The 12,877-nt window shown below is 49.9% G+C and overlaps 1 protein-coding gene across 1 annotated transcript in view; it reads right to left on the reverse strand.

Annotated features, from left to right (window-relative positions):
* Positions 1-837: 837 nt before the first annotated feature.
* The window catches only part of Gpr143 (G protein-coupled receptor 143), a 20,503-nt gene continuing 8,463 nt past the window's right edge, over positions 838-12,877 (reverse strand). Inside the window, exons 5-8 of the mRNA XM_033760087.1 lie at positions 12,062-12,170; positions 11,491-11,608; positions 9,237-9,480; positions 838-1,547 (exon numbers count right to left, since the gene is read on the reverse strand). Of these exons, the coding sequence (XP_033615978.1) occupies positions 1,453-1,547; positions 9,237-9,480; positions 11,491-11,608; positions 12,062-12,170 (566 nt within the window). The 3' untranslated portion in view covers positions 838-1,452. The remainder of the gene's footprint in view (positions 1,548-9,236; positions 9,481-11,490; positions 11,609-12,061; positions 12,171-12,877) is intronic.

A 12,877-nucleotide genomic window follows, 5' to 3' on the forward strand; every position in this document is an offset into this window, starting at 1 on the left:
AGGCCTCATCCCCAGCCAGGCAGTGGTTTTCACTGGACATACGTGGATCGGGGTTCTTATTTGCAAGCCTCAGAACCTGTCAGGCAGCAGCAGCCAGAGAGAACGCAGAGGGACATCAGGCAGCTCTGAGACTCTGGAGAAGCAAGTTAGAGGCCTCGCCGACAGAAACAGCCAAGATCAGCTATAGGGCTGGTTCTTTTTTGTTGTTGTTTTTGTTCTGTTGTTTTGTTTTGTTTTTGTTTTTTTTTTAAGACAGGGTATGTAGTTGAGACTGACCTGGAACTCACCATGTAGTCCAGGCCGGTCTCAAACTCACAGCGCAGCAATCCTCCTGCCTCAGCCTCCCGAGTGCTGGGATTACAGGTGTGTGCCACCAAGCCCAGCCAGGGCCGGTTCTTGAAGACCATAGGCAGGCAGGGCTGCCCACACCCTGACACTGTACGATACCCACCTCGCGAAGCCCACCTGTCAGCTGCCAGCACCCTTTAGAGGTGACCACAGCCGGGTCCCTTCAGCACTGCCTCATGAATCCAGCTTGGGAGATCCTTCTGATTGGCTTGGCCCAATCCCCTGCCTGGCTCTAGCTGCAAGGGAGGCTGGCAACACCAGCAGCTCATCTCTGCTTCCAGAACGAAACTCCCAGAGGAGGGGCCTCTGAGGCTGGTGGCAGAAAGAACACTGCTACCACACTTAGAAATGTGGCTGCCGGCCTCATGTGGCAACCTGATGCACACCTGTAATCCCTGCTACAGCAGAGGGTGCAGCAGGAGGGTCCTAGGTTTGAGTCTAGCCTGAGAAATTTAATGAGACCCTGTCTCAGAAGTTAAACAGGGCTGGAAGTGCAGCATGCACATATCCTGGGCTCCTCTCTCTAGCACATCAGTGAAAGCCAATGCAGTTGCCTCCTCAGAAATCAAACTCTTTCACGTCTCCCTGAGGCCTCCGACTCGGGTCCGTGTAGAAGACAAAGCCATAAATGGCAGCATGTGCAGAGACAGGTAACAGATGATCTCGGTAAATGGAATGATGGAGATAGCACCAAGGACCCAAGCTAGGTCAGCTTCTGGGACGGCATAGACACCTAGGGACCCAAGTGGCGCCCCCTGCAGGGAGTGAGAAGCACAACTCCACCATGCTGGGCCTCGCAGCCTCACAGAGGAGCGTTTGTTCCCCAGGGACAGAGTCCAAGTCAACCTGGAGCAATCACAAAGACTTTATTTAACTGCTTTTCCAAGACTGGGGATCTTATACTGGATGCTACACCCAGCCTCAGAAAAGCGGGCAAAGGGCGGAGAATGGATTCTTATTGCCACACACCTGCTCACGGTTCTTCCGGCCGCCAAAAGGAAGAAGCTGGGGTGTGCTGACCTCGGCCGCCTGGGATGAAAAGCCAAAGATGCTAAAGACTAAGAAGAGTCTGAGGGCGATGGGTCTGGAGCCTGTCACTCCCACTCACAGGTCTCCATGGGCTTGGGGGACAGCGTTCAGGACATTTCCACCACGGGACCCACTTGCAGTGTGGATTTCAATGGTGCTGGCATCAGAACCTGCAGGGCAGGAGAGAGAAGGCTGATGGGGCCTCTGGCCAACCCAGAAAACTCTTGCTGGGCATGGTGACACACGCCTGGAATCCCAGCACTGGGGAGGCTGTGGCAGGAGGATCACAGCAAGTTCCAGGCCAGCTTGCGCTACACAGTGAGTGCAAGGCCAGCCTGAACGACACAGCAAGACCCTATCACAAAGAAAAAAAGAAACCCCACAAAACAAGCAAATGCTCTCAGTTCTCAGCAACACAATGAGATTCTCCTAAAAGAGCTCTGGCTCAAGTCTTGGCTCTGTGTCATCCACAGCACACTCTGATGCAGCTCTTCTTAAACCCTTCCTGGGGTTGGGCAAGGTCCCACAGGTTTGTGTAGAGAAGGGTCATGGTGCTGCTGCGGAAACCACGGTGGCAGGTGGCGGATGGCGGAGGTCTCAGGGCCCTGGGATGCGAGCCGCCTGATCCCAGGCAGAGTGCGCTGAGGAGCACTGGCCACAGGAAGGAGGCACTCAGTCTCAGCCCCTGGCTCTGCCTGTGGGAAGCGTGGGGACTAGAAGGCCACTGAGGGCCAGGAGACAGCGGTTGCAGCTGGGAGCCGTTCGCCAAGCCAGCTTTTCTGCCGTGGACACAAAAGTGGGACCCTGGACGCGATGACAAAGTGACGAATGATGCCGAACGTGCGTGTCCAAAGCGGTACATTCCTCGGGCCCGGGGCTCAGAGGATGGGCTTATTCCTCAGTTTCCCCTTTTCCCCATCCTCCTTCCATAACTCAGAGGCTCACGTGGGGAAAGGGCAGGGAGTCAGCGAGATAAAGCAAAACGTCCCACTTGGCGAGGGAAGCCCCGGAGGGTGCTTTCGTCACGCCAGTAACACCCGTTCCTCCACAGCAGCGGGATCCCTGGAGACAAATGGCAGAACTGCTCTTCAGTCCTGCCAACACCCAGGAGCATCCGCTGTATGCCAGCCTAGGCCGTGTGTGGGGAACCCAGACTGGGAGGCACAAAGGGCTTTTGCAAAGTGACTTCCCTCCAGGAATCTCCCACAGCCCTCCACTGATGGCCACCTGTGCCCCTCTCTCCCTGCCCACGGCCACCACACACACTGACCCCTCTGGCACACTCCAATCTTGGTCCTGCCCCAGGGCCTCTTTGCATATCTTGTCATCCAGCCTGTAAGGCTCTCCTCCAGATGTTTGGTTCTCACAGGGTCACCACTGTTCCTAGGACATCCAGGGCTTGCTGTGGTCCCAGGCCGTGCCGGGAGTCGCTTGTGAGTGTGGCCTGGGCTGAGGGTACTGCTGCATGACCTCACTCCAGCACCAACTCTGGGTCCTTCCTGTGGCCTTGAAGGGCTTCCGGTCCCCTGGGGCTCCATGGGGCACTGAGTGCAGGAGGCAAAACCCGCCCCATCTGTCCCGAGGGAGAGGGCGGGTGGGCACTGGGGCCTGGGGTCTCCATGGGGTTTCTCGTCTGGCCCGAAGCTCTCTCTGAGCCCGTCACCACCTAACCGGAAATGATGCCTTTCCTGGTTCCCTCCTCAGACGAGACTTGCAGTCCCAGAAGGCTCTCGGGACCTGGCCCAGACCCACGCTGACCTGAGGTTTGTCTCCTCGGCCTTCATTTCTTAGGTGCCTTCAACCCTCTAAGCCTTGACCCCCAGAACCAAAACTCCCTCCAGTGGACACCATGCCCGGCCCAACTTCATGATAAAGTGATAAACTGGGCCAGACCCACCCAGCAGCTGAGGCCCTGGGTATGTTCTAGTCCAGTGTCCCTACTTCCCGCGGTTAGCATCCGAGGGGACTAACGGGGCACCTCTGAAACTGAGAAGGGAGGGGGAGGAGGAGGGGAAGGGACAGGGCTTCAGCAGTTGGCTTTATTTTCCTTCTTCCAAACTGGGGGTGGAAGGAACTCCGGGCCTTGTGCAGTCTATGCCTGCAGCCCACCACAGAGCATGCGTGTTTGCCCTGCTGAAAGAAGTCCCCTGGGTATTCCTTTAGCTTTGCAAAGATTTTTTTTTTTTAAATTCTATATATCAACAGGTCTGCGTTGTAGGAAGTTGTTTTAAAACTCAGGTACACACAGATGAAGCTACAGCACCCACTTAAATCTTTCAGCTTTGTTTTTTAAAGTGGAAAAGAATTAGGGGGAGGCAATGGGGATTTCGCAGAGGGGCATGCATGTTTCGTTTTTCATTGCTGGGGATCGAACCCAGGGCCTTCACACAGAGCCACCTCCCCCCTCATCCCCTCTTTATTCTTTCACACAGGATCTTGCTAAATCACTAAACTGCCAAGACTGGGCTAGAATTTGTGGTCCTCCTGCCCCAGCCTCCACGGCGCTGGGGATGGCCGGCCTAGTGAAAGAGATACGGAATTGTAGACAAAGGCAATGGTGAGAGAGAGAGCAAAGAGTGCAACAGAAAACAGAAAACTAAACGGAAGCATGAGAATTCTAGAGAAACAAGAGTTGAGGGCTAGGGATTTAGCTCAGTGGTCGCAAGCACAAGGACCCGAGTTCGATCCCTGGTACCAAAAAAAAAAAGAATTTTGCCACCCTTTTCTTGGATTGAGCAAAAACCAGGAACTGTGGGAGACAGCAGAGAAGAGTGAGAAGAAAGGAATGTGACAGAATGAGGAATGTGGAAAGGAGGGATGGCGGCAGAGACAGAGAATTTCGGGAGAGCACAGAGGACTGGGCCACTCCCAGGCCTAAGTGTGAATTGCTAACGGACCTCCGGGCTGGTGTCCGGAGAGAGACTTCCCTGCACCCATGGTCACAATGATCGATGCGGTTGTGAGGTTGTCTCTCGTCTCATAGCGAGGAAACCCTGCAGCCGAGGAATTCTGACTCTGCGCTGCCATTCTCCAAGATCAAACGTTAGCTAAAGATAATTCAGGGGGCTCGTTAGCTAGGCCCTGCAGATAGCACAGGTGGCTTGTTAACTGGGACCCGTCCTTCACAAGCAAACAGCCCCTGCCCTCTGGGCCCATCCCTGCATTAATTCTGCTGTTCCCCATGCTATGTGGTATAAACTGACTAATCCAGAGCTTGTGATCTCAGTCAGGGCAGGGCTAAGATCAAAGAGTCTAGCTGGGCATTTAGCTCAGTGGTGCAGCAGCCTACCTCGCAAGCACAAGGTCTTGAGTTCAATCCCCGTACCAAAAAACAAATAAACGAAAAATGGTCTTTAGCACAGGCTAGAGCTAGAGACCAATTCCAGGCTCCCCCAAGTAAGAAACTATGGCTTGTTATTCTTTATTCCTTGTTCTGTGTATATTATTCGTTCCTCTCCTGCTGTCCCCTCATCAGGCGACCAGGCACCCATCCCCCCATGACTGGGCAGGCTATCGACCCAACAGGGAAGCATAAAAAATAAAATTTAAATTTAAATTAAAAATGAGGAGGTAAAAGAGAGGAGCTACATGAATGACTTCCCTGTTTTGTTATTGTTGTCTTCATCGTTACTTTTGGTTCCAGGGATCGAACTCAGGGCCTTGTGCTTGCGAGGCAGGCATAGAGCCACTGAGCTAAATCCCTGGCAATGCTTATTTTTGTTTTGGATCTTTCTTCCCTTTTTCTAAAGACTGTGAAAATATTCATCCCTTGGAGTAGCAGACCAGACAAGAGCTTCCTGGAAAGGAGGAAAATAAGGAAGGATCTGTAGGAAAATGGATGCACCTCGAGACCGTTATGTTCCATGAAATAAATCAGACACACATTATCGAGTGGTTTCTCTTCGCTGAGAAATCCAAAATATATATAAAGAGCAAACTAAAAGGTAGATAAGAGGAAATAAGGAGGCAGATCTTTTGCAAAAAAGGAAAGAGGACCAAGACATGGAGAGAGGGCTGCAGGGAAGGGGAGGAAAAGGAATTCAGATGTGTCAGGTACTGGCACCACCTTCCCAGGAGGAATGTCATCGTTATGTACCGTGAACATGAACCAAAAAGTGAAAATTGAAAAAACACCATGAAAACAAATTCTAAATATACGGAAGGCCTGATGGATGCAGCTTTTCTGTGGTGATTGTGGTGGGGCCCGGGGCAGATTTGAGTCACTTGTTGTTGTTGTCTGTAATTTTTATTTGACTCTCCGAGATTGGTTCAGTCACTGAAAACTACCAGGACTCCAGTGTAAAAAGCCAAGTAATTCCTTATGATGTTTCCAGGCTCGTTCTGCAAGTTGTACTGGTAACTGCTCGTGCTAACAGCAGCTCTGAATGCTGAGTTATTTGTGGATGACATGAGACTCTGCATAGAAGACCCCACAGACTCCACCAAAAGACTTCCAGATTTGATAATCAAATTCAGTGCCACAGCAGGATACAAAGTCAAACGCAAAAGTCAATAGCGTTCCTGTACACGAATAATGGACTCACAAGAGAAATTAGGGAAACAACCCCCTTCACAGTAGCATCCAAAATAATGTAATACTCAGGAATCAATCTAACAAAGGAAGTAAAGGGCTTTTACATCGAAAGCTGCAGTACTCTGAAAAAGGAGATCGAAGAGGATATCAGAAAACAGAAAGATATCCCTTGTTCTTGGCTAGGAAGAACCAAAATAGTGAAAACGGCCATACTTCCAATATTGTTACTCAGATTTAATGCAATCGCAATCAAAATTCCAACAGCATATATCACAGAATTAGAAAAAACAAACCTAAAATGCTCTTGGAACCAGAAGAGACTTAGAATAGCAAAGGCAATTCTGGGCAACAAAGGCAAGTCAGGGGGCATCGCAATCTCTGACCTGAAATCATACTACAGAGCTACTGTGATAAAAAACAAACAAACAATCAGCATGGTATTGGCAAAAGAACAGACCTGAGGATGAATGGAACAGACTAGAAGATGCCCAGACACACTCAGCCACCTAGGCTTTGACAAAGGAGCCAAACACCTTGACTGGAAGAAAGATAGCCTTCTTAATAATTGGTGCTGAACAAACTGGCTTTCCACAAGCTGAAGACTGAAACTAGACCCATATTTTCACCATGCACTAACCTAAAATCAAAATGGATCAAAGATCTAAATATTAAAACAGAAACACTAAACCTGCTGGAAGAGAGAATAGGTAGAACGCTTGAGGACATGGGAGTAGGCAAAGACTTCATGAATAAAACCCAGACCGCATGGGAAATACTACAAAGAATCAACAACTGAGACCTCATCTTATTAAAAAGTTTTTGCATAGCAAGAGAATCCACCAACAAAGTCAAAAGACAACTGTCAGTGTGAGAAAAAAGTTTTACCGGCTGTCTCTGACAAAAGACTACTATCTAGAATGTCTAAAGAACTCAAAAAAATCACACCCCCCAATTTAAAGAGCCAATCCAAAAATGAAAAAATGTTTCAACATCATGGTCATTTGATTGGTTTTTTTGGTTTTGGGGTCTTTGTTTGTTTGTTTTGGCACCAGGGATTGAACTTGAGACCTTGTGCTTGTAAGGCAGGTGGTGGAACTACTGAGCTAAATCCCCAGCCATCACTGGTCGTTTGAGACATGCAAATTAAAACCATGCTGAGGTTCCATCTCACTCCAGAAAGAAAGGCTGCTATCAAAAAATCAACCAACAGGACCAGAGGTTCAGCTCGGTGGTGCCGCCTGCCTCACAAGCACAGGGGCCTAGTTTGATCCCCGGTACAAAAGAAGAAAAAAGAAATCAACCAGTCACAAATGCTGGAGGGGCTGTGGAGAAAAAGAACCCTTCTCCACCACTGAAGTGAGTGTAGACTGGTGCAACCACTTGAAATCAGTGTGGAGATTTCTCAAAAACCTGAAACTAGAGGTTCCACTTGACCCAGCTATTCCCTTTCTTGGTATCTTTCTGAAAGAATTAAAAGCATCATGCCACAGAGATATATGCACACCCACATTAATAGTGGCACAGTCTGTAACAGCTAAGTCTTGGAAACAGCCCAAATACCCATCAACCAATGAATGGATAAAGATGTGTTGGGATGGATAGATACACACACACACACACACACACACACACACACACACACAATGGAGCACTACTCTGCCACAAAGAAGGACGAGCTTTAGACTTTTATAGCTAAATGGATGGACCTTCAGACCATATTCTTAAGTGAAATAAATCAGACGTACACATGTTTAAATACCACACAGTTTCTCTGGTGTGAGAATCCTAACGTGGGAAAAAGGACTGAAAAGTGTAACAGATATTTGGAAGTGAAAAGAAAATGTTCAAATGGGAAGGGGAACAAGGGAGGAGGAGGGAAAAAGGACGGAAGGGACAAGAAAAATGTGGAAATAGAAGAAAAAAATGGAAGCAAAGCTTTTGCACATAGGGAGGGGATCTCAGGAGAGTGGGAGAAGACGAAAAGAGGTGGGTTGTATCAGCTACAAGTGCAAATTCCCTACGATGAATGTTGTTATTATGTATGTCTAAGATGTACCAATAAGTACTGCGATAAAGAAATAAAACAAAACTCACCAAGGAACCCTAAGACAGAGGAGTACGTTACCAGACATTTACTTCATGAGTTGCAAGCTGAATTCTATAAAACATAAATTGTGCTACCAATTGGAACTATAAGGATACCTCAGTCAATTTAAGATTCTGAAATGAAAGACCAAAGAAAGGACCAGGGATGTAGCTCAGCGGCACCGCACCTGCCTGGCAAGCACAAAGTCCTGAGTTCGATCCCCGGTACTGAAAAAAAAAAGACAAGATTCTAAAATCAAACTCTGAGATGAAAGTTATAATCTCCGAATTTGAACTACTAATTTTTTCTGTTTTGACTATATCCTAACAAGAAAACAGTTTGGAGTTTTTTGGCATGTGTTTTCTGTTTTTCTTTTTTTGGCTTTTCTGAAATAAGGCCTAAGTTGCCTGGCCTGGCCTCGAACTTGCCACCCTCCTGCCCCAGCCTCCCACACAGCCAGGGTTACCAGTGTCTGCCACCACGCCCAGCTGTAGCACCAAGTAAGTACCCTGTGCTGCCTCTGGGCAGTTGCCCCTTCGGCCAACACAGCAGGAGAACGTCATTTCTGAGCCTCACACTCAAATGAGCACACCCGGGGGAGTGCGTGGCTGGGGGGCAATCCTGGCCGGACAACACACTGGAGAATGGAGCATCTCTGTCACAGATCTCCACACGCACCTTGGGATGGGGCTGAAGCACACAGCTGCCTTGATGGCCCACGTTAGGGTTCCGCGGGGCACTGAACACAGCGGCTCCGAGAGCCCAGGAAAGATGCGAGGAGCCAGCAGGAGCGCACCACACCCCAGGCAAGCTGGACAGGTTCACCTGCACCTGTAACCTGAGGGAATCTGGTGCTGACATCCACTTCCTCCCAGCAAACGTGTTACCACGTATTCAAAGTCCCAGCCAGCCAAACTGGAAACCAGTTATGAATAGACTGCAGTGCTTAATAACTAAGCAAAGGCACCACTAAAATATTAAAAGGGGAGGTGAGAGATGAAATGTAAAACCTCCCAGTTACATCTGTGAATGCTAAAAGATTTCTAAGGAGCTGGGTATGGTAACACACCCAGGAGACTGAGGCAGGATGATCTCAAATTTGCAAGTTCAAGCCCAGCCAGGCCTTGCCTCAAAAGAGGATGAGGATACAGCACAGGGCAAAGGCCTTGGGTTCAATTTTAGTACCACACACGCACACGCACACACGGATTTCCCAGGGAGGGAACACTGCAGAGTTACCTTCAGACAGTATGCTCAGGGCCTCGTCGGAAGTGTGCCCGCCGACGTTCACTACCTTGCTGGAAGCCGGCTTCTCACCAGGCACACAGGAGCTCTCGGGGGGCTGGCAGGGCCACTCGGCAGCCGAAGTTGTCACGGATTCCCATTGGATCGGCATCTTGGGGGACTGGAAATCCAGGCAGCACCCTGTCCAGCCGTGAAAGGCCAGGGACAAGAGAAATCCTTGTGCTGGGTTCAGGATCCCCTGGGAGGGAGGAAGACATAGACACGTGTGTCAGGTGAGCCAGAGGGACGAAAGCCACTCCAGATGGCCCAGGGCCAGCCTCCTTCGCACAGACCACTGACTTGGCTGGTTTGAGCAGGACAAAGACGAGCTGCAGTGGGTCTTCGACGGTCCTAGAGAGAAAGGTGGTGGGCAGAGGGACGGGAGGCAAGGGAGGGAAAGAGGCAGGGGAGGGACAGAGGAGGACAAAGCTGGAGGGTGCTGGCAACAGGAGAGGAGACAGGAGGCAAGGGAAGGAAAATGGGGAGAGGAACGCAAGCTTTGAGGACAATGCGCCAGCCGTGTCTCCTGTGCCTTCCACCTGGCACCAGGGGGCTTGGGGCCAGTATCCCTCCACTTGTGCGTGATAAGCAGTGAAGTTCACCAAGGAACCCTACAGGGCTCCAAACCAAAGCACCGAGACCCAAGGGGCAGCTGGGACAATCTAGCTGGATTGTCAACCTGATGAGCTGGAGACTGCCTAGGGCACCGTGGGAAGCGTGCTTTTGTGTGTGTCTGGTGGTCACGGATATGTGAGCTTGGAGTCTCTGTCTGGTCCCTGGTTCCTTCCTCTCTGGCGCTGTTCCCCTGCTCTGCTTGCTGGCCTCCATGAGCTAAGCAGCTTTGCTCCCCCAGGCCCTTCCGCCATGATGTTCCTGCCTTGGAGCCGGCTGACCATGGACTGAATCCCCCGAAACCATGAGCCAAGTTAAACCTCTTCTCCTCTACATTTTAGGTATCAGGTATTTTGTCCAGCAACAGGAAAGCTGAATGACACACCTCACGAATCCGATTTTCTCCAAGTCAGAAGCAATACCATACTAAGACTGTACAGCTGAGAGTACAGCTTTCTACCAACAGCTCGTATTATAGCTGTGATGGAATGGAAACCCTCATTACAATGTCATGGATTTCCACCCAGTACTACAGTATTTTATGTAACAGTAATATAAATTTATCTGTCACTTTCCCCACTTAATAATACAGCTCATCATTGTCATTTTTAACCTCTGGATAATGTTCCTTCAAGAGGAAGACCAGGGACTGGGGGTGCAGCTCAGTAGCAGAGCATCTGCTTAGCATATGCAAGGTCCTGGGTCCCTCCCTAGCACCACTCCCTCAAGGAAGATTAAAGACTATAAATGATTTAATTCTCCCCACTTTGTTTTAACATTCTTTTGTGTGGGGGGTTGGCTTTATCTTTATCCCTATGCCTTTGTCATAGTTAAAAATATCCTCGTAAGATAAAACCTCTGAGCTGGGCATGGTGGTGCACACCTATAATCCCGGCCACCTGGGAGGCTGAGGCAGAGGACAGAAAGTCCGGGTCCCACCTGGACAACTCAGCAAGACCCTGTCTCAAAAAAGCATAAAGGGGATGGTATGTAGCTCAGTGGCAGAGCACTTGATTGGCCTCAGTGAAGTCCTGAGTCCCATCCCGAGTGTGTTAACTACTTTGCTCATCACTGAGACAAAATATATGACACCCAAAATTAGAGGAGAAAGGGTTTATCTGGCTCACGGTTCATAGAGATTTCAGTCACAATCGTCTGGCTGCAAGGCAGAGTGGCACACGGCAGAGGGATATGGCAGAGAATAGTGTGTGGCACCCACACGGTAGCAAAAGCAACAAGAGACCTCAACAGCGTCTTTCTGCCCCTTTTATCCCATCCAGAATACGGGGTTTAGGGCAGAGCCAAGCCAATGGCTTACGTGCAGTGCTTTAGTAATCACATGCCCTGAATCCTAGCATCACACATTCCAGATTCAGCCATCTGTTTTTCTTTGTTTTGGCACTGGGGATCAGACTTGGGACCCTGCATTTGCCAGGCAGGTGGCAGAACCACTGAATTAAATCCCTGGCCCCAGATTCAGCCACCTCTGGAAAACAATGTATGAGGCTTTGAGGGGACATCTAGACACAAGCCAGAGAACATTCAGTAACACCGAAAAAAGGAGGGGAAGAGACAGATTTAAAGGAGAGTGGCCTACCATAATAAACCACGTGGTCTTAGCTGCGTTTCCGATGCGTCTCAAAGACTCTCCCTTGATATCTGGTTGCATCTCAAGGTAGAATAAAAGGCTTTCGTTGATGATATTGGGCAACCAACTGTTAGAGGAAATGGGGCACAGGGGAAGAGAACATACAATAAAGTCTCACTTCCAGGCTCAGGGGCAGGGAGTAGTTTCTACAGCCTGAAGCACAAACTCTCAGAGGAGACCTCAGCACCCAGGCTTGAGTAAATTTAATGTTTTCTAAGCTGGGCATGGCAGCGCACACCTGTGATCCCAGCCCTCAGGAGGCTGAGGCAGGGGGGTTGCTGTCAGTTGGAAGCCAGCCTGGGTTCCATAGCGAGTTCAAGCCAGTCTGAACTCGAAAAACAAAAGAACAAACATTCTCTAGACATTCCTGAGTTCTGGGCTTACTTCCCTGTCCTCTGTGTGCTTCTTCCACAGGCACCAAGCGAGGACTCAAAAGCAACCCTCTGGCCCCTTCCCCTGGGAAACCCCTGGTCACACCTGGCAGAGCAGAGGGAGGAGTGGGGGGAGGAAGAAAAGTTACCAAGCAGTTAAGACCAGCATGACTTTGAAAAATCGGATCTTGATCATGGCCCCCATCCGCCGCTCATTCTCCGTGTAAACGCCTTGTCCTCCTTTCAGTAAGGACGCCACTGTCAAGAACACAGGAGGACTTCAGTGTCCCTTCCTCGTGTGGACCCCGTCACCAAGCGGGAAATCCGGGTGGACGCAGCCCCCCGGCGGGGCAAAGGGGGCCACTGGGGCAGCCCCACAGCCTCCCGCTCCAGCGGGTGCCTCACGGGTTCTAAGTGATCCCTCACCACGGCCTCCGTGAGGATGTGAGCTTCAGGCTGACTCAGCACCAACAAGTCCCGCAGACCTGTCCTCCTCACCCAGTGGTTCCCTGTGTCAGCCTCAGACACCACCACAGGACCTGTGTCACGACTAAGGAAACAACACTGACGCAGTACGAACTGAACTCCTCGTTTCATTTGGACTTTACGAGTTCAGGTACAGTTTTTGGTTCTTTTTTTTTGGACACAGGGTCTCACTACAGAGCTTGGGTTGACTGTGAATGCACAGCAATCCTCCTCTCCCAGCCTCCAGAGCGCTGGGATTACAGGGCTGCTTCACCACGCCCAGTTTTAGCTACTGTATTTCTGAAGCTTTGTTTTCTATTACAAAATTATGCACACCTGTCATTTTAAAAATACCGAAAAATGTAACATTTCTCTTTACAGACATGTTAGACTGCATTTAAAAGTTCAGCAAAACATTCAAGGCTTTGGGCCAGGGATTTAGCTCAGTGGTTCTGCCGCCTGCTTCGCAAGCACAAGGTCCTGAGTTCAATCCCCGGTAC

This window comes from Fukomys damarensis, unplaced genomic scaffold, assembly GCF_012274545.1.
Source record: "Fukomys damarensis isolate Sample0158 unplaced genomic scaffold, DMR_v1.0_HiC HiC_scaffold_39, whole genome shotgun sequence".
NCBI lineage: Eukaryota > Metazoa > Chordata > Mammalia > Rodentia > Bathyergidae > Fukomys > Fukomys damarensis.